Source organism: Phoenix dactylifera, mitochondrion, assembly GCF_009389715.1.
Source record: "Phoenix dactylifera mitochondrion, complete genome".
Lineage (NCBI taxonomy): Eukaryota > Viridiplantae > Streptophyta > Magnoliopsida > Arecales > Arecaceae > Phoenix > Phoenix dactylifera.
Genome location: NC_016740.1, coordinates 536,859 through 557,500, shown reverse-complemented (window position 1 = coordinate 557,500; position 20,642 = coordinate 536,859). Strand labels below are relative to the sequence as shown.

At 44.5% G+C, this 20,642-nt stretch overlaps 2 protein-coding genes and 2 non-coding genes across 4 annotated transcripts.

The window, feature by feature from the left end:
• Positions 1-7,505: 7,505 nt before the first annotated feature.
• Positions 7,506-7,578, top strand: KEH32_t13. The gene has a single exon. It is a non-coding gene; the product is annotated as a tRNA-Thr (tRNA).
• Positions 7,579-8,813: 1,235 nt separating this feature from the next.
• On the bottom strand, positions 8,814-8,900 carry KEH32_t12. The gene has a single exon. It is a non-coding gene; the product is annotated as a tRNA-Ser (tRNA).
• A 9,798-nt stretch (positions 8,901-18,698) lies between these two features.
• orf100 lies at positions 18,699-18,998 on the bottom strand. Its single transcript has one exon. The coding sequence runs from the start codon at positions 18,996-18,998 to the stop codon at positions 18,699-18,701; it is 300 nt and encodes a 99-aa protein (YP_005090391.1).
• An 873-nt stretch (positions 18,999-19,871) lies between these two features.
• nad1 (NADH dehydrogenase subunit 1) lies at positions 19,872-20,258 on the bottom strand (one part of a trans-spliced gene, as the record gives it). Coding sequence (YP_005090369.1) covers positions 19,872-20,258 — 387 coding nt within the window.
• Positions 20,259-20,642: the final 384 nt, after the last annotated feature.

Here is a 20,642-nt window from a genome sequence, read left to right as displayed (position 1 = left end):
GATCGTAACACGTGAACAACAAACCATACCGATAGGTTGATAGTTTTCTGTTGGTACGGCGTGTGGTCACAGGAACGATCGGCGGTCGTAGCATGACCTCAAGAGTACCTTCTGATTACAGCATATAGAGGTGTACCAATCCCACCATTTGAGCCAGAGCAACATTCATTCTTTAATCGCTACCAGATCAAACATGAGACCAGCATCCTAAAAAAGAAAAAGGAACGCAAACTATCGTTTCTTTGAAATCCTTATCTTTCTATTTTTAAAGAAGATACGCCATTACAACTCCCAAGGTATAACAGTCGACTATCCTATCAGGATTTTACAACCTGAATACCAAGGGAAGGGGGGAATACACCACTATTAGGAGAGAGAAAAATTAGTAAATGCCGACGCCATCTTTGACTTTTTGGATGGTGGGCGGCGCCATAAACTCGATAACCAGCACCGCGGAGTCAATAAATGAAACTCAATAGAATCCTAAAAAAATCTTATTCGAGCACACACGGGACCCACAGCAATAGAATTCACACAAGCGGCAATCATCCGAGCAGAGAATGGAGAAGGGAAATATACGGAGTTCCCTGACGAATGAGAAACCGTTTGGCAAACTCCTTGCAAAAAGATCGTGATATGAGAGATTTCTCTTTTGATATGACAACCTGAAGGAAGCTCAGCCATGATGGCCTGATACTGTAATGCTACTTTCTCATCGGCGATGACCTTGTCATCGCCCCAAATTGCATATGCTTTAAACCGAACGTCCGGGATACACCGCCGCCATCCATCCACACGATAAGATGATGGGTCAATGCGAATGAAGTCTCAGAGCCAAGAAAACAAAGAGGTTTACCAGTGTTGAAACAAACTTTAGGACCTAAACGGTCAGCAGTTGCGCGTTTAAATGGTAAATGAAAACGCACCCATCTCAACAAATAGGTCATCTATGCAGAACACCAACCAAAGAGCTGCCCGAGGATTTTAGAAGTCATACCCATTAAGAAATAAGGTCCGTTGCTGATTTCAAAGAAAAGGAAAAGAAAACGGATCGCCCGGCTACCCTACCATTTGAAGCGAAGAGGCCAACATTTCATTTATATCGAGCGTCCCATCGGACGGATCGAAGGATCCTCATCAACCGGAGCGGTTTTGCCAACCCTTGACGGATAGGAGTTACAATTGGCAAAGATGCGGGCAAAGCCCGCACCCTCAACAGAACACGCTAGTCGGACTCCAGGTATAGGGGCACCAACGTCAACTGTATTGGCAGATAGCTCATACAATCAACGCCAGCACGCGTCCCACCCTTAACTTAATGAGATGGTCCAACCGGAACACAGTTCTCTTAGTCCAATGGTAAGGACCATTGAAAGAAAGGGTATTAAAAGACTCATAAAGAGTTCGCTCTGGAGAGGCACAACGCCTCAGCGGAGCAGCAGCTTCTGTTGGTAGGGCTGCACTGAAGTGAAACCATAAAGACGTTTGCCCATGGATGGAGTATAAGACCAACTCGGTATGAACCGATAACCGACGTTCAACTGGTATCGAGTCATCACGGGGGACCACCCCAATGGATAGCATATCAAGCCCTGTTTGATTGATGAGGAGGCTAATCTACTTAATTCCCCTTTGGTTGGGGGCCCCGGGTCAGGAGAGAGAAGTCTGAGCTAAATGATAGAAGGCAATCCCTTTGTCTGCCCATTCATACATCTGGAGTCTTTCCCTGGGAAGCCAATGGAAAGCTCTCATCGTCCTATCCTATCCCCTTGACTCGAAAGAAAACTCTACTCCTCGCCCAGGGACGCCCTTGATCGCCTGAAATGCTCCTTCTATCCCACCCTACCCGACTAGACCCTTCTCTTTCTTCTTTTGTTCCCCGCCCAGCTCGCTTGCTTGCGGAGAGACCACTTCCCCATTTTTGAACCGAAAGAGCAAAGTTCTCCTAAATCGGGAACAAAGCACTTGCAGAGAAAGCAACCTCTAGATGACAATGGATGAGATTACCTACCCTTGTTTGCCGGGACAGAACGAAGAAGACGAACGGAGAGAACAGAGCTTTTTTCCTTTGAACCGAGATGACACTTCTTCCTGCTGGCAGTTCGGGCTACCCCCTTCTTTCGTGAATGAGACAATGACGTGCTTCGCCGCGATGGATCACATCGCTTGACTCTCAAAGAGAGATTGAGCTTTTCTCGAGTCTTTCTTTCTGTCCTGTGTGAACGAAGAATCATCATAGCTCGTCCTTCTTTCGACCTTTCAGGTTCAGGGAATAGAGCAGCCGGGAAAAGGGCTTCCAAGCAAATCCGTACTTGAGTTGCCAAATCAACACTCTTTCCAATCAGGAAAGATAGAGGGAGTCGCGCGCCGGGAGTCAGCAAAGACCCGAATGCAGGGAATCTCGAGTCATAGCGCCTTCATGTGATTAGGTGGTCTGAAAGTCCTCCTTTTGGTTTGGGATTTTCTTTGTATGTTGAAGCTTGTGGGATGGACCCGCGCTTTTTCATGGGTTAGGGAAAGCTCTCTCGTGAGCAAAAGAGAGAGTCGGTGAGAGTTCCTAATCAGAAAAGGGAAAGAGCACATCCCGAGCAAACCGTCCACCGAAGACAAGAAAGAATTGGGCAGTGTGCTAGGGACTAGGGAGGAGTACGAGGAGGGGACAAGGAGTTGATCCTGAAGCAGTTCTCAGTGTGTGGGCAGAGGTCGTGTACAGCAAGATTGGGGGGAGGTTTGTAAGAAAGTCATCTGGCTTTTCCGATGAACGATCAGAACGCGTAAGCTGACTTCCATCATCGTCTTTCAGTTGACGAACGACTGAGGGATAGAAAGATTTCTGTACTCCGGTTGGCTGTGCACCATTGGTTTGAGGCTAGGCTAGAACTGAGACTCACCAAAGATTGGCACTCTTAGCTGACATGAACCCTTACGTTGATCTTCAACCACGCCGAGACTAAGATGATTCAGCCGCTCTCCTTTCCACTGATTCTGACAGTTCGGAGCAGAGGGACGAGATTCGCTTTCGTTGATTGATCGATCAAGCCGTAGTTCTCGTCAGAGCCATTTTCGCTATTGGTATGAGCACTTGACCTATACCTCTTCTCTCTTTGGCCAGTCTTTTCTTTCTCTCCCTCTGGAACTAGCTTAGCTTCCGCTTTGCATTTTCCTCTGATCTGATTGATAGAGTTGAAACTAGGAGACCCTATCGTGGCTCTTCCGGCTGTTTCCCATCTTTTCCTTTCTTCTCTTCTTTCCCACTCGCGGGAGCCCCCTTTTGAAAGACCAAAAATTCAAGAGCCTGTCTTTTGATTCCGTTTTGTGGTCTTTAGCCTATCTAGACCCGCATTCTGTCTTGCCCATGAGACCTTTTCCTGAACGTCTCAGCAAGCCATCCCTTGAAACTGAGCCCCTCCTTGACGCCTTTGAGCCCTGATCACTTTTTTGAGAAAACAGCAACCCCGGCTTCAAAGTCTTCCTTTCTACCCGTGGAACTTTCCAATTGAGCTCTCTCTTTCCCGATTCATGGTCTTCTCATTCCACCCATGGTAGCTTTGTGCTTTAGACCGAGGGTGAAGATCGGGTTTCTTCTCATGCCTTATCTTTTGGAAAGAGATCCACGTTCGTTGGTTGTGATGTCAGTCTGAGACCGGACTAGTAGTCTCATTTTTTTTAACAATGACCTATCATGTTCTTATTTTGACTATCCTATCAACCCGAAGAAGAGAGATAAAAAAAGGAAGATCTCCTCGATGGTTTGAATACAAGAAGAGGCAGTTGTCCCGTCAGACCACCTAGCCTCATCCAGGTGCCGTTCAGAAAGGGTCATGCATCGGAGGTAGTGAAGTAACCATCACAGCTCTCGGGGTCAGTCAGTCTGGATCAGAAAGGGATTGTGGATTCTAGACCACTACAAGATCTTCCCTCCTTGCCTACCTACCCCTTGTGATTCCCGGCTTTGACAGACAAGCAAAACTTGCTGCCCACTTCACCTGTCACAACAGCCAGAAAGAGAATGGCCGCTCAGACTGCTATTTGACCATCAAGTCGCTCCAATGCCATCGAGAAGAAGTCTGTCTCAAGTCATGCACAAGAACAAAGAGGAAGATGACCAAGAACGGTGCTATCAAGATCGGATGAGGGCAGATCATGATTAGGGGATCATACGTCTGCAAGGCATCAAGAGTCACCTTCTTCTTCCTTCCTGAGCCTGCATTCATCTGTGGTCGGTGGAGACAAACCTACTTTCTTCGACTTGGTTGGTCTTCTGATTCAGGTGGGCCCTCATCCTTCACTTCACTCAAAGAGAAGTGATGCGATTCATGGCAGTCAAAAGTCGGTCGAATTCCTAACTCCTACTTGTCACCACCTCAAGATGAAAAGTGAAAGGGAAGAAAAAGGTTCATTATTGGGAGGGAGAGAAAGCGAAGATGAATGAATGATCCATCGTGCGCTCGTTTTTGCTCTGAAGGACAGTGCGCTCCAACTTCACAATAGGCTTTGACGGACTCAACCTCAGGGACAGGTTAGCTTCCATTCGTCAATCAATCAGACTTCGGCTACACCATCAAGAAGATTGATTCAGTCGATTTCCCCTCTGAAGAGCAAAGCCTATCGAAAGACCTTTCACTTGAGACAGAAGATCCGGGAGTCTAGGCAATCGGTAGTTCGAGATTTGTAGTGAGTCCAAGGCAGGATTCAAAGACGGACTCTCCTTCTGTGTAGGATTCAGACTAGCGCAAGACATCGTCATTCATTGCCTCTCAAAGGCATTCTTTGAATCTGTCTTCTTGAACTCTAGCAGAGATGCTTGCTTCTCTATCTAATGGTTGAGTGAGTGAGCTCATATGGGATCCCTCTCTCTTCCAGTCGAATGAGCTATCTCTATCTGGCTTGGTCGTTTTCGTCTCTTGACTTTCTGTGGAGGAATTAGGCCTTCTACCGCTGCTTTTTCTTCCTCCTGTCTGACCGGTAAACAGTCTACAGCGGCTTACAGCTGGTATCATTCCTCTCTGACCGCTTGGTCTTGCTGCTCTTGCCTTGCTTGCAATGCTGACCGGAGCCAGGTAAATCAAAGTAGGGTCGACGATAGCCAGATTCTTGTTATGACCGCTCACTTGACACAGGGGAATTGTCTGAAACGGAAGAGGATTTCTTCGCAAAGGAGAGGGATTTATGGCAGTAAATTGACTTCGGGAGAGAGCGTTAGACATTAAATGAATTTTTCCAGTAGTATTGAACCGATTCGTTGATTGATCGCCCCAAGCCCGTGTCAGGTTGGGTTAGCCCTCTCTTTTCTGAATTGAGGACTCCTGAATCAAATCCGGTCCCAGAGGCATCTCGAAAGAAAATATCTATTTTCTGAATTTGACGTTGAGATTGATGGCTGACGTGCTTCCCGGGATTTTGATTTCCCCGGATTCTTTGCTCGCTGCTCATTGGTCAGGAACCCCATTCGCCTTGCCTTTTGAGTCAGGATTCTCTTTTGTCTGCTCTAAATCGCGAACTAGGATAATTGCTTTCCGGGATTCGGGACTTGAAAGCACTTAATACTCATATTGTTGGGGGGATTCCCTTCTAATCTAAGTTGAGGATTCTTTCTTTTCGCCTGGGGAGGATCTATCTTATTATCGAACGAATGGGAGGAGCCGTAGCAGTGAGTGGGGGCAAATGAAATTAAAGAACAATTTCAGAACTTTCTTTTCATAGGATTGAGAACCTCAACTGAAATGAAAGATCCATACCCTGATTCGGGTTTTATTGAACGAAACCTCCTTTGATTAGGGTCAATCTTGGCAAAGGACAAAGATTGATGAGTGGGATGATCTGTTTTCAAAGGAGTTTTTCTGTCGCGTAGGGTGATAGTCTTCAAAGACATTTATTATGGAATCAAAGGTATACTGGGACTGCTCAACCTCGCGAATTCCCGAGTTGGAAAAATGAACGGAACCCAGACTAAATAAGCTCGCTTTTCCTCTTCGACACGGCTCTTGATTCACTCCTTACAGTTAATGTAAAAAAGGGGACTTTGACCTCACCGCGGATTCAACCCCGTCTTCCTATCCTAGCCCCTTTCCCGCTCTCTTTGCTCTTGCTTTCCTTACGCCAAGCCAAAATTCCCTCTTTCATTCATTCTGAGATCGAGCGACCCGCGGCATCGCTCATCGAGGCTCCATCGGCTTATCAAAAGGGTTCCATCACTCTGGCTTCGAAACCTCCTGGAACAAATGAACTATTAACTTGCTCAGGTGGGCGCTTTTCCTGACTGATGATCTTATAAAAATAAATTATCCCCTTCCTGAGATCAGTTCTCGGTGCTCGCTGATCCATGAAACTGGGATTTTGGAATGAACTATGGTTATTACTACGAAGATGGACTCAAATTACTTTTTTTTTATTGCTTTTTTTGATGATAGAAAAAATTTTCCCATTCCATAGGGTCATTCGGGATAAAAAACCCTGGAGAAGGACGAGTGAAAAACTGAAGTACGTTAAGGCTTCTTTATCTCTATCTGTTCCAGTAGCAGCAGCAGAAAGAAAGTTCGGGCGGTAAGCAAAAAGGGGGCTCCCTTGCCTTGGAAAGGGCTGTTCCTATCTCTCTCCTTCCTTTCGTCGCTTCTGGATGGTAGGTAGCTAATTGGTCAGAGAACGGGACTGAATCCCGAAATTCCGCTTTTCCCGTTAAGGCATATGTGGATCGTTTGACTTTTTTTTTGAATATAAAACCACTATGCCCGAGAAGGTGTGTAAACGGTGAGTCAGGTATAAAGCAACAAAGTATTCCAATTTCCATGATCTCAACCCAGTCCCAAGTTCCACTATTGGTCCTTTGCCTTATTATCCATAGGAAGAATGCCGAGATAATTGGATTCTATTTTGAAATTCGAGATGATATAGGTACAGGTCTAACTTTATCCTATCCTCTTCTCCTTTGGTCAGGCAAGTCAGCCTCTAAAAAAAAAAGCAAGCCAAAGGAAAACAGATCAGATTGGTAAATCAAGAGCTTAGAAGCAGGATAGCTATGGTGGGGACACATTAATTGAGTTGTCGAACTCCTCAAATTATAGCGTTGAACGTAACTAATTGTCAGCATAGCGCTTTACGTCCCCTAAACCTGTACTTGAGTATAGTTGTATCCCCAGATCCGTTGGTAGGCTCTCCCGTTCGATATCCGATTCGAAACGTCGGATTGCTGCCTTTGTTGAATAAGGGCCTCAATAATAAAAGGATAAGGGAAAGGAAGGATATCCAATCTAAAGTCAAGTATGCCAGAACTCGTAGCCTTGTTGAAATAGTCTCCTCTTTCTTGTCTTTCTTCTCCCCTAAAAGAATAATATAGAACTAATATAACTAATAATATAGATCTAATGATATAGATATAACAATAGAACTATGAACTATATAGTTCATATTAAATTAATAGCTAATAGCCCTAAGCTAAGATCCAGCAGTTTCCTGAATTCCTATACACTATTTCTATTTGTTATACTATTTCTATTTCTGTTATGTGAGCCCGCTTAGCTCAGAGGTTAGAGCATCGCATTTGTAATGCGATGGTCATCGGTTCGATTCCGATAGCCGGCTTTTTTTTTTCTCTATCGATTTTTCCATGATTGATAATCTCTCCTTTTCTCAAAATGTTGGATCACCGATCTATTATGTCGTGGTAACTTGTAACTATGAATAAAAAATGGATTGGAGCAATTAGATCTCTACAGAACAAATCATAAAATGGAGCCTCAACTTCCTATATATACATATACAAAAAATCCGGATATTAATAGAATTCATTTCATTCTACTTTGCAATACTTCAGTAAATTTAGCTTTGCTTTGTTTATCCTTTAGTTCAGTCTTAATTTAAGATTTATTCTGTAAAATGAAATTTCAATAAAATAAAAAAAAGGAGTCTTTATGTCTCGTTATCGAGGACCTCGTTTCAAAAAAATACGCCGTCTGGGGACTTTACCAGGACTAACTAGTAAAAGACCTAAATCCGGAAGTGATCTTAAAACCCAATTGCGTTCTGGGAAAAGATCGCAATATCGTATTCGTCTAGAAGAAAAACAGAAATTGCGTTTTCATTATGGTCTGACGGAGCGACAATTAGTTAGATATGTACATATCGCTGGAAAAGCCAAAGGGTCAACAGGTCAGGTTTTACTACAACTACTTGAGATGCGTTTGGATAACATACTTTTTCGATTGGGTATGGCTTCGACCATTCCTGGAGCTAGGCAATTAGTTAACCATAGACATATTTTAGTTAATGGTCGTATAGTGGATATACCAAGTTATCGTTGCAAACCCCGAGATATTATTACTACGAAGGATAAACAAAGATCAAAAGCTCTGATTCAAAATTATATTGCTTCACCCCCCCCTGAGGAATTGCCAAAACATTTGACTATTGACTCGTTCCAATATAAAGGATTAGTAAATCAAATAATAGATAGTAAATGGATCGGTTTGAAAATAAATGAGTTGTTAGTCGTAGAATATTATTCCCGCCAGACTTGAACCTAACGAAAATAACAAAGAAAGATTCAGAGAATTTTGCCCTCTTTTCGACGAAGTAAATAGATCTAAGGGCCTTGATCCGCATTTTTCTCATTCACATATTACAAATAGATCCGCAGTAGGATTTTTTTCTTTTTTGCTCTTTCCGATATTTGTATTTACGTACCGCAGTAATTAGGAATAGAGAATTTCTGGAATAGAGAATTTCTATCAAATAAAAGTCTTATTGCTGGAATAATGGTATCAGTTGTTATTTGATTTGATACATTGTGGTCGGTCACGTTGGTGAATTAACAGAAACGGAAAGAGAGGGATTCGAACCCTCGGTAAACAAAAGCCTACATAGCAGTTCCAATGCTACGCCTTGAACCACTCGGCCATCTCTCCTACGTAATCTTATTATTGACCAGAAACCGAGTGAATAGCGAGTCATTCATATTATTGCAGTACAGGTATGACCGATCAATGGTTCCATAGGAATAATTCCTTTAAAATTTCCTATTTCTCAACACCAACTTCTCTCATCAGCTACCCCATGGATCTATTACAAATTCATGAATCGTCCCATGGATTTTTATTTCCATTGTATGGCATGACGTATACACGTCATGTAAACAAAACGAATGGTTACTCTACTCTATTTTATCATGGAATAATTATTCTTTTTCCTCTTTGGATCATAACCAAATCAAAACTTCTAGAGTTATCAAAATCCGTAGTAAAAGAAAGTCCTTGGTTATTCAACTTAGATGAAATCTTAGATGAAATAGTAATAGTTCCGTTCATTGGTATACTACGAAATTGTAATGAAATCCAATCTGATTCAAATATTTCATATCTCTCCTTGTCCAAACAAAATGGGACAATTTGAGCGGAAGGTCCACATTTTTAGAATTAGTCTGTTTTATGTTATTTCGTATTGTACAATTCCTTTGTTTGTGGGATCACTTTCCCCGAAGGGTAATGAAAAGAATTCTAATTATAGATTATAGAAAGGATTGCTAATTATGCCTAGATCTCGGATAAATGTAAATTTTATTGATAAGACCTCTTCAATTGTAGCCAATATTCTATTACGAATAATTCCGACAACTTCAGGAGAAAAAAAGGCATTTACCTATTACAGAGATGGTGCGATTTGATTCTTTTTTCTTCTTTTTTTAGACTTCAGTATTATGAGAAAGATACGTGATTCGGGATAGAAAGAACCAAATTATTGAAATAAACCTACGCTTGGTGAAGGTGAGTTTGAAGATAGAACAATTCCTTCTGTCGTGTATCCTCGATTGATGCAGCCTCGGATGCTTCAATTGTTAATTTGAGTATTGAGCGAAAGGTTACACCTATAGGTTCTATATTGTAGGTCAATCCTATTCCACTAGTACCAATAGGCAGCATAGGGGAAGAAGCACTACACCAAGGAATCAACAATACGAAAACTTTGTTATATATTTCCCTTTTCCTTATTGGTATCGGGACTAACAAGAATGGTTGGGACAACAAACATCCATCTCGTTCGTACTTTGGATACCCGTATAACCATCAAAGATCGTTGAAGTGACTAATTCCTGAAAATAGGAGGCGTTGAGGACAAAGAAATTGTTGGAGTTACCATTTCCATCTAGCACTAATATGATTGATTGGTGTTAAAAAAACCTCTTGCGGGAAGGCTGGCTAGAGATTTCTTGTAAAAATACCAGCTCCTGTCAGTTCATAATGATAATAGTGAAATTTGGATTCCATGGATTATTCCCCTTAGTACTATGCACAGAAGGGAGGAGCCGTATGAGATGAAAATCTCACGTACGGTTCTGGAACGGAGATTCTTTGAATAGAATGAACGACCGTAACGGATGTTGGCTCAATCCGAAGGAAATTATGCGGAAGCTTTACATAATTATTATGAAGCTACGCGACCAGAAATTGATCCCTATGATCGAAGTTATATACTCTATAACATAGGCCTTATACACACAAGCAACGGAACGTTGTGCGGTAGCTCTGCCATCTGAAGCGAAGGAAGGAGGGCTAGGGTGGGGAAGGGAGCGCAGTAAGGTTCAGTGGTTATCTAAGATAAAAAGGCTTGCTTGTTGCTGTATCGGTAGTAAGTAGGGTCTTTGTTCATAAAACGGGGGTGTAGCGCGCGAAGGGAGTTACGGGCCTAGTCAGTTTTAAAGAAAGAGTGAAATTAATGAGTCCAAGCTACTTATTGTTGAATCTCCTCTTAAGGGAGTGAAGTGACCAATGGGTATTGGTCACGAACGGGATAACAAAGTCAAGCTAAGGCAATAGGTGCAGTTAATGCGATTGTCATCTTTATAAGCTATCCTGCCAGCTCTTTGAATGCACGAGCTAATAGGCTTAAACAACGAAACGGTAACTAAGCTCTACTGCTCTTACGGTATCCCCCGAGGGGGACATAAGGGGGGTAACGATCCGCTCTAGTAGCTAGTCGCTCCCAAAATCCTGTAGCTGTTTAGCGGCTGTAGCTTATAACAGCTGTAGCTACCATCCCGCCATTCCTTCTTTGAGGAATGGAGTAAGGGATGTCCTTAAGTTTCAGTGAATTAGTACTGTTAAGAGCATCATTAATTAGCTCGAATACAGGGAACCCGCTGTGACCGAGAGGTCTAATGTTCTGTATACGATTTTCTGGAACGAGTAATAAAAGAAATGGAAGCAATAAAAATAAGAGGGATTACTTTAAATGACTCTCTGAGCTTTTGATGTAACTGGAAAAGAAACAATACAAGAGATCATAATTGTGATTAGCTTTTTTTTACGAACTTTTTCTCACGACGCTACTCCATCTAGAAAAGCTTGACGCCACAAGCCATTTCGAAAGCGGTCTCACTAAGGGTACTCAATCCTACACATGCTACTACTAAAAAGGCGAGTGTAGTTGCCCTGGCCTTACCTACTCTACTCTTATTCAACTGGAGTGGGTCGAAGTCCTGTTTGATATCCTTGATCTCCTCATTTAATATCTTAGCCACTTTTTTATGGAGTTGATCCGAACATTGACAGGCATCTCCCATCTCCTTATTTGAACAGACTCCCGCCGTGGTTTCTCGTACGGAATCGACCCACTGCGGGTTGAGGCTTTCCATGGGTGTGAGGTTAATGTAGTCCGGCAAGTGAACCCACCAGATCGTAAACCCTATCATGAAACATATCAAAATAAGTAAGGACTGTAGCCTTAGGTAGTTCAGTACAGTATCATCTACAACTTGCGCATCAAAAAAGACCTCCTCAGCAGACTGTTTAGAGCTAGGACCAGCATCTGGAATTGGTTTGACCGAATCTGACTTGAAGGAATTAGGGTTAGGGTTTAGGGCACATGAAGCAGTAGAGTGCCCGAAAACCTTACACAGGGAGCAGACTGAAGGCCTCCAATCATATTCCACAAAAACAGTGGTCCAGGAACAATTTCCGCATTGAAGGTCAAAGTCCTTTGACGCGTCAACCTCAACACAGATTCTTGCATAGCTAATGCGCTTCTTCGAACTCGTCATCCTATCAGCATGAAGAGGTTTGCCAATTGCACTGGCTATGTAACTGAGACCTGTGGCTGTCAAAAATTCCAGTGGGAGACCATAGAATCTGACCCAGAGTGGAACTTTCTGAAGTTCCTCTTTGAGCAGGGAGAGATTCGGCTGCCACTTCTTCAAGACAAGTGGCCTATTCCAAACGTGCCAGGGTGCACGGTCAAGGACAGTGTCTAGGGAGTCAATCCGGTTGAATTTGAAGAAGAAAAAACCGTTCTCCGAAGATAAGACCTCTTCCAAACCAAGGCTATCCCAGAGTTTATGAGCTGTTGCATTGACAGTGGAATACGGGGGCTTGGGGCCAACAAAATACCCAACAAGGGTTGATTCCCAGGCTTGTCGACCCTCATCAGCAACCCCATTGAGTGGTTTAACCTTAACTCTTCCTTACTCAACAGCAGGAGCAAAATAACATAAATAAAAAGAGGTGTCAGAGCTGGTTGACAGCAATCTAGTCAGTCCCTCTCGCTCTGAAGGTTGCAAAGCCTTTAGAGTGCCCCTGAACGGAAGGAAGGAAAGAAAGAGAAAACTCTATCCTAGCTACCGGGGAAGGGGAGAGGAGAACAGAGATAACCATCAAACTATAGAACCTCACCTCAAACAAAGGCCCTCGGAAGAGCCTGAAGTAGAGAAAGCTAAAAATAACAGAATACCTGCCAAAAGCTTCACCTCGGTAAAACCTTTGGAATACAGATCGTCGAGCCGCCGACAACTCCCCAGGTTCACTAAAAGAGGGGTACTCCGCGAAAGACTATTGAGTGACCTGTCGAGCTGATCCGACACCAAGTGGGCCGCACTTCTGAGGACTCAATATGAAAGAGAAAGGTGTTCCTTTAACCCCGAAAGTCGTCCTGTAGATAGGTTTCTCACCGGTCGCAGGTGCATCAGAGTCAAATCTATCTTTCGGGTTTCGGGCGCGGGCACTTTGCTTTTCATTAACTCCTTCTGGTTCTGTTAGCTAGGCTAGTTAAGCTAGTAAGTTTAGGGCAAGCGGTTACCTTGACTACTCTACCCCGAATAGTCAAGGTAGAGTCCTGTTCTTTTCCGTAAAATCGTCAAAATCCTAGTTTTTTTCTTTCGGTCTCGTTAGGTAGGCTTTGACCAAAGAAAGTACTTTTCCGAGTTCTTGTTCCGCGTAAGGAGATTCGTACCGTCTTTTTTGACTTTTCTTTGCGTAAGGCACCATGCCTTATATCTAGCCGCTTCTTTGATTGTTCTATTCACGAGTAGTTTTGCAGTTCCAGGCGGATCATAGAATTCATAGCGTTAGTTCGGTTACAGGCGATGGTGACTTTGAAAAGAGAATGCTTGCTTTTACGGGAAGGACTTCTAGTTTCAGTCAGGCCAGTTACGGGAAGCGGTAGTAAACTCCTGCAGTTACAGTCTTTCGTGCTTTAGTCTAATCTAATAATGAGAGCTAGAGTTCTCATTAAATGTTTGATCCGCTACAGAGCTACAATTCTCAATAAGTACGGTTTTTTTGCGAAGCTTAGTCTAGTCCTTCGGATGATTTTTTTGCTCTTTTTCCTATAAGCTCTTTCTTCCTACAAACGATAAATGAGGCTTGAATTCCTTACTAAAGCTCTTTCGTTGCTAAAAAGAGATAAACTACTTCCTTCATGGAGCTCGGCGGGTTCCATTAGTCAAGCCAAGCTAGGAAGGCAAAGGGGACAAGTGGGTGTCGTTCGAAAGGAAAGGAAGTAAGCCTACGGCGGTTGATCAAAACTATCACTCTCGGGAGCACCAAGTCGAAGCGTAGCGGAGACGCGGTAGCTCAGGCTCAGTTAAGGCAGAAGAAGGAAGTCGTAACGAAAACCATAGTAAGGTAGGAAGGGGCTGCTGACTTCTAGGCGCAGGTGCTGTGAGAAACCCTTCTTTCGAGCGCTAAAGCAAGGTCTCTTTTTGTACCGATCAAGCAAGGAGGAGCTTTTCACTGAAACCGTTGTTAAAGGAGAAAAGACTTGTCACTTTCCGCTTGTAGCTTCCGGGGAAGGTTGGGATGGGGTTCTGATCTCTTTCTTTCTGTGGGCAAAGGGCATCTTTCGGGTAGCGAGCTGCCACGCTGTCTTTGTCCTCTGTCTACTTTTCCAAAGTACTTATTCTATAGTGGCCCCTGTAAGGTTCGCGGCAAGCGTAGGCCAAACAGGAGGAGCCATAATGTGACCTTTCTCTTCAGTCCCTACAGCCGGTCCCTTAAAGCGGAACCCTTCAGGGGTTAAGGAATAAGTTCCAACTTTTCTTTCTTGAGCTGGAGTGGGAGTCTTTTTTGGAATGGTATAAACATGTGAGGAAAGTAATGGTAGCTGCGTTGAATCTAGAAATGCCATACCTATACCTATTCTCGAGGGAACCCGAATATGAGATGGGATTGGATGAGTTTCATGGAACCTACTATCTTGTTGATTTCTATTCCTGCATTTCACTAGGGAGAGTGCCTTATTTACTAATGATAGAATCATTATTTGCTTTTTTAGTTTCCTTTGTTCCGTTTCCAGCCAGCTAAAACAAACAGCTTAGCTGGAAGCTTGTTCTCTAGTGATATGATACGATACCTGGGTTTTTCCCAGGGAATACATGGGATTTTAGAAATGAGTTTGATGGGATTTTAGAAATGAGTTTGAATCCATTTCTTTCTTATGATAATAAATAGTAGGGCTTCTCGTAAGACGGCGATTGATGATCTTCACGTCGCTAGAGCTGAACGGATGAGTCTGAATACCGATTCCTTTAGACATGGATCTTCCTACCCTGTATCAGTCTGAAAAAAGTCTTTCTTCCCTTCCCAACCACCGATATGACAATTTGACGCTGCTATCTATTTGATATTGATAGAATAGAATCGTTGTCAAAAATGTGTCCAGTTGTGGTGTTTCAAATTCCAATGCAAGCCCATCTCACCAGCTATAGCTATAGAGGTCAAAGAGGGGAAGGAGGGCTCCTAGCTTGAAGCTTTCATCGGATTAAATAAACCATCTGAAGGAGATTTTTTCGATAAAGACCGGTGGTTCAAGACTCTCCATTCCGAATTCACATCCGGGTAAGAAGGGCCTGATCAACCAAAGACTAAGGAAGAGGCGGTGGATCGAAGGAAGGGCCAGAGGAGCACCACCGCCTACGCAGAATGGGCGACGAAGGCAAAGCGCCCAGTTTGTTGAAAAGTATGGCTGCGAAAGCCTTAATTCCATTTTGATATGGTTTCAGCTGATTACGAGCACAGCAGGGTAGTACTTCCTAAAGGAAGGGGAGAGACGAGTGGTACTAAGGAGGCACCAGAAGAATCAAATGAAGCAAGAGTCCCGGAGCATTTTTAGGAACTTGTCGAAGGAAGAAGGAAGTTATGTCTAACTCCGGCTCACACCAAAGAGGCAGGCGATGAGCCTGTAAAAAAAAAAGGCAAGAAGTAAGACAGACTATTCTCGGCACCGAGGAAGCGCCGCAGGTTATTGCGATAGGCGCAGGTTGGAGAGGATAACTTCTTGAACAAGCCAAGAGAAGAGTACAAAGATGTGCTCGCGTGGACATACCACGATCTTACTAAAAGGCATATCCCTTTTTTTTTCTTTTATTTGCAAGCAAAAATCAGATGCGGGAGGTCAGGCGCCAAGCCTGTGAACAAAGGCCTAGACAAATGAACCCGAATTATGCTGAGCTTGTATGTAAAAAGGGAAAAGGAGATTCAACGAATGCTTGACGCCGGTATCATATTCAGAGTTAGCACGAGCTATTTGGTGTCCCCAATAGCTCTTAATAAAAACGATAAGAGTTTTATCTGCGTAGACTTTAGAGAACTTAACAAAGTTACAAAGAAGGATCCCATCCCTTCCCGTTGCCGTTCCAAGATGTGATCTTAGAAGAGGGAATGACATGGACAGCGCATATGATAGGTTATTCCAGAATCGACGTTCATATCGCCGAAGAGGATAAGTTACCACCTTTGTCACGTCGTCTTGGATTTACGCCTACAACCGGATGCCGTTTTTATTGTGTAATGCACCCTTTGAGTAATCATTATCTTTGAGAAGATGACTTACTCTAAGGCCTTGTAAGGATTGACTTGGATGATTAGAGCGTCTTCGGAAAAGAGGCGGAGCACTTAGAACAGCTCAAGGAGTGCTTAGGCGTCTGTCGCGCGGCTTGTCCCTGAATCCACAGAAGTCTCAGTTCTTAATGAACCAGGGACGGCTGCTAGGACACAAAGCCGTTAAGGATTACGAGGGGACCCGTGAAGGTGATCTTGGAAATGACGACGCCTGTGAATGTGAAAGGAGTCAGATCCTTCCTGGGACACGTTATAACCGGCGTTTTAGAAATGATTTTTCTATGTATCCTAGACTTGCTTGTTATTGAATAAAGGTGGTCAGTTTGTTCTTCGCGGCGCCCTGAAGGATAAATTCACATCGGCGCCTTTTCAGCTGATAAATGGAGTACTTTCTAGAATGGGTTCGGAGTACTCCGTGTGTGTATTTGGAATAAGCCTCTGATGTGATGCGAGAGGCACACCAGGAGTTGCCGGAGGCCATGGGCGGGCCTGAAGTCACAGTAAGAAAGATTCTATTGGCAGGACTCCGGTGGCCTACCATTACGACAAATGTGAAGGATTTTGTGCGGGCGTGCGACGCCTCCCAGAGGACCGGGAAGCCAGGTCCTAAAGTCTATATGCCCTTGACGCCGCGTTTTAAGGTAAAGGGAGGAAGGCTGGGGCATCCATTTCGTAGGTTCCTTGACACGCGGAGCGCGTCTCGTGGGTGCAGTCGTCACCGCTACCGAATAATGCTGAGAAAAATGGGTCGAAGCAAGGGCGGTAGGCGGGGAAGGAAGCGCTAACAGCCAACAAACCAAGTCTTTTTTCGTATTTAGTGCTTCCCGCCGCGTGAAGCAAGAAGCATATCGCCCGTACAAGTAAAGTCAAGCTTCGCAGCCATCCCTGCTTGCGTTTTCGGTGAAGTTTTCCACTTCGTTCAGTTACGGGGGGTTGGAACTCACTGCTTTGCGCCATGCTGCTACTTCTTTGGGACGGAGGTGTGAATGTGCTGCTGTGCAGCTGTAGATCGTCTCTGTCCTCCTCGGAACTCCACCAAGCGGTACTCTGTCTGTGCATCCCTTCACTTGCCTTAGGTGGCGAGTGGAGTTGGGCTCTTGTGTAGCGTGTGTTTTCGGTTGCGTGAAGGCGTGCTTGGCCTCTGTCTGGAGCGGTGGATGTGCCGATGGCGTGGAAGGCTGCTGCTGGGTTCACTGGATCAAAGAAATGACATTCGATTATACTCTCCTCGGTGACGATATCGTCATCGGGGATCAGAAGGTAGGTAGCTCTATGCTATAGAAAGTGTCTCGCGCAGATCTGGGGGTCAGCCTTTCGATGTCGAAATCGCTGGTCTCGGATATCGGAGCCTTGGAATTAATTAGCAAAGAAATTCCGTGTTAAGGGCGTCGATCTCTCCCCTATTCATATTAAGATGATTAGAGCTGCGACTCACGCTCTGGCATGGATGCCGGTACTGATAAGTTTAGGGATCCCACAAAGTTTGCAGACTTCATTACGTCTGAGAGGTGCGGGTTATCGCCGTTATTGTGCGTCCGCCTCGGCTTTGAATCCGAAGTTTCATCGGCATTGGTACCGCCACATCTTGGTGGCCTATAGTCCTGAGGGCATACTACCGCTGCCCTTTGAGATTTGGCTGGGGTTCCCAGAAGGGTTCCTCGTTACGCCTTATCAATTAGGGATGGTGCGGTATAGCTAACTAAGCTTACTCATCAAGGGCCGAACGATAGAGCTGCTCTTGTTGCTAATGGGGAAAGATTGGAGTGAAGTTTAGTATGCTTTCTAAGATCAGAGGAGGAAGAGAATGAAGGTGTGGGCGGGAAGGAGGTTTCCCAACCTCAATGTGTATTCGACTACTCATTACGGAACCACCGATTGCTCCGATTAGACTTCCCGCGGGGTAGCAAAGGGAACTTGCTGAATCAACTCCTTGGAATCGGAGGCCTGACTGAGGGTCGATCCTATGGTAACCTCAACCTAGGAATGCCTGTTTCACTTCCTTGACAGAGCCAACTTAGATGCTCCGTCTCGATGTTGACCTAACATGGATTAGCAATTCAGAAAGGTCTCATCCTGATCTCGCAAAGGATCAGCAATAGCTGTGTGTACTCGAGGACCATTAGGGAAAGAAAAGCACTTTTCTCTCTCAGCAGTTAGACCGGCTATGGGTGGGTTGGTTATATACTCTTATGCGCCTTCCTTCTTCGAACCTTTTGGTATGTATTGCCCCCTAACTATAGATCAGATCCACCGGACGAGAAACTCAATTCCACACTGCTGCTGAGTCGTCGGACTTATCCACCTCAGGTATTCTAGGAATTTCCGTTTTTGAATTGCGTTGGGGGAAATCTACCAAAGCTAGGCAGATAGATAGACTCCTTTCCCGCTGCTAAGGGAGAGCAAGAAACTAAATCAAATGATTGTTTTTTCACCAGCGCCCCTTTTTTTTGCGGGTACTAAGAGTCCTCTCACTACCAACCAGCAGACATCATCATCTGGCTGGGTCTTGCCGGTATCAACAACGAGAAAGAACAACCAAATGGAAACAGCAACTAACTATGGCTCTTGGCCCAGACAACGTCCTAGGCGTAGGGGAGATCAGAGCAACAGGGAAGGCCTAGACGACGACGCCCGTCCTGGGCTGCAGTAAGTAGATCGAGAGGTCGTTCCGCCCCTTGTCCCCGAAGATGGGTAATATGTTCTCATACAATGTTGCTCCAACTTTCTTCTAGAGGGCCCAGCTGGCGAGCGATCCCAGTCCGCGGCAGAGAACAAGACAGCAAGCGAGCGTACCTTTGTTCGCTTCTTCTCCACCAAGCACTGAAGTTTAAGGATAACTGTAGGTCGGTGGCTACCTAAGGAAACTCCGATTCGATCCGCCCCCCGGCTGGGAGGCATCTACCTCATCCCGATCACAAGGAGAGGTTCACCATGATGGGGGGTAAGGTACTTGAATTCTTTCCGTTCCGGAAAGAATTCAATGCATAGGGGACCATCCTTTATATTTTCGGCATGCTCGAATATTTACGGATTCGCAGGGGGCTGTTCGCCCTACTTAGTTGACTGACAATGACAAAGGCTTGCGAAACAAAGTAGCGCCTTTCAAATTGAATCTTAAGTAGTCTATCAGTGGTGCGAAGCGGCTTTGCCCCGGGGAGCGAAAGGTTATACCTTAGTAAGCGAACAGCGGTTCTTCTATGTAGGGTATTCCCCCTTTACTCTCTTAACGTCGAGCTAAGTGACTTTGCGTAGCGTAGTAGAATGAAGGCTACGCACCGACGCTCTCTTATCTATTAGCCTAAGCGTCTTCGCTAACTCGCTCGCCTACTAAAAAGAAATAGTAGGCGAGGCTAGGCTAACTCAGCCGCTGACTTCGACTGTACTGTAGTGGGCTTTCATCGCCTTTTCCTTTATAACCCTTTCTCATGTTCTTTCATTCATCAAGTAGGCGAACCTAGAGGTCCTTAGTAGCGTTGACAAAGAAGAACAGCCGGTTAAAAGACAGCTAACATTTTGAATATATAGGCCAGCTTGACAAGCTACCTTTCCTCTTGATCTGAGGTGCGAAGAGAAACATCTCTTTTTTATGACTTCCACTTCTCGATCCCGGCCCGGAAAAGTGACCCTCTTGATGAATGAAAGAAAGGGTTTTTGAGCCCTAGCCCTGTAAGCCCACACCTGTGTAGAGTAGATCGTTCAACACCTGCGGCACAAACCCATTTTTGACCAATTGGTCCGTCTATCATAGGCGACCGAACGGCCGCCCCCCTAATTACTAGACCGACCTGCTATAATAATTCCATAAACTCCTAGCGAAGATATGGCAAACAAATAAAGTAGCCCTATGTTCGGATCTGACAATACCATACCATAATCAAAAGGTACAACGGCCCAAGCGACCAGACTTAACATAAATGTCGCCACTGGAGCCATTCTAAAAAGGGAGAAATTAACACTACTTGGTGAAATAGGTTCTTTTAGAATCAATTTCAAACCATCTGCTAGAGGTTGTAACAATCCGAACGATCCCACTACATCAGGACCCTTTCGACGTTGCACAAAAGCCATTACTTTACGTTCAGCTAGCACTAAAAAGGCTACTCCTAGTAGAAGTGGTAGAATTAAACCCAGTATTTCCGCTGGAACAGCAATGTACGTTTTCGATTTTCTATTCACTCATGATCGGGCCTGACCTGGTCGACCCGATCATGATATTTCACTTATGATCTGGCCTGGTCGACCCAATCATGATATTGAAGGATGGGACCTTTTCTCGAAAAACTCCGGATCCCGAGAAGAGATCTTTTGAAGATGGTGCATTAACGAATCCTGTTACGTTACTTCGAATGGAATCTCCGCCCGCCTCACTTGACTAAGCATAAGCGAAGTCAAGGGATTTCCTTCTAACTAGTGGCTGAGAGTAAGCAATCCCCCTTTATTCAACAGATTTGTGGTTGAGTCATGAACTCTGGGTCGGGAATCTTTGTCCAACTCTTTTGCATTTCCGCTGCCTGCGTTCTTCTTCGTGTCCGTCCGTATCGC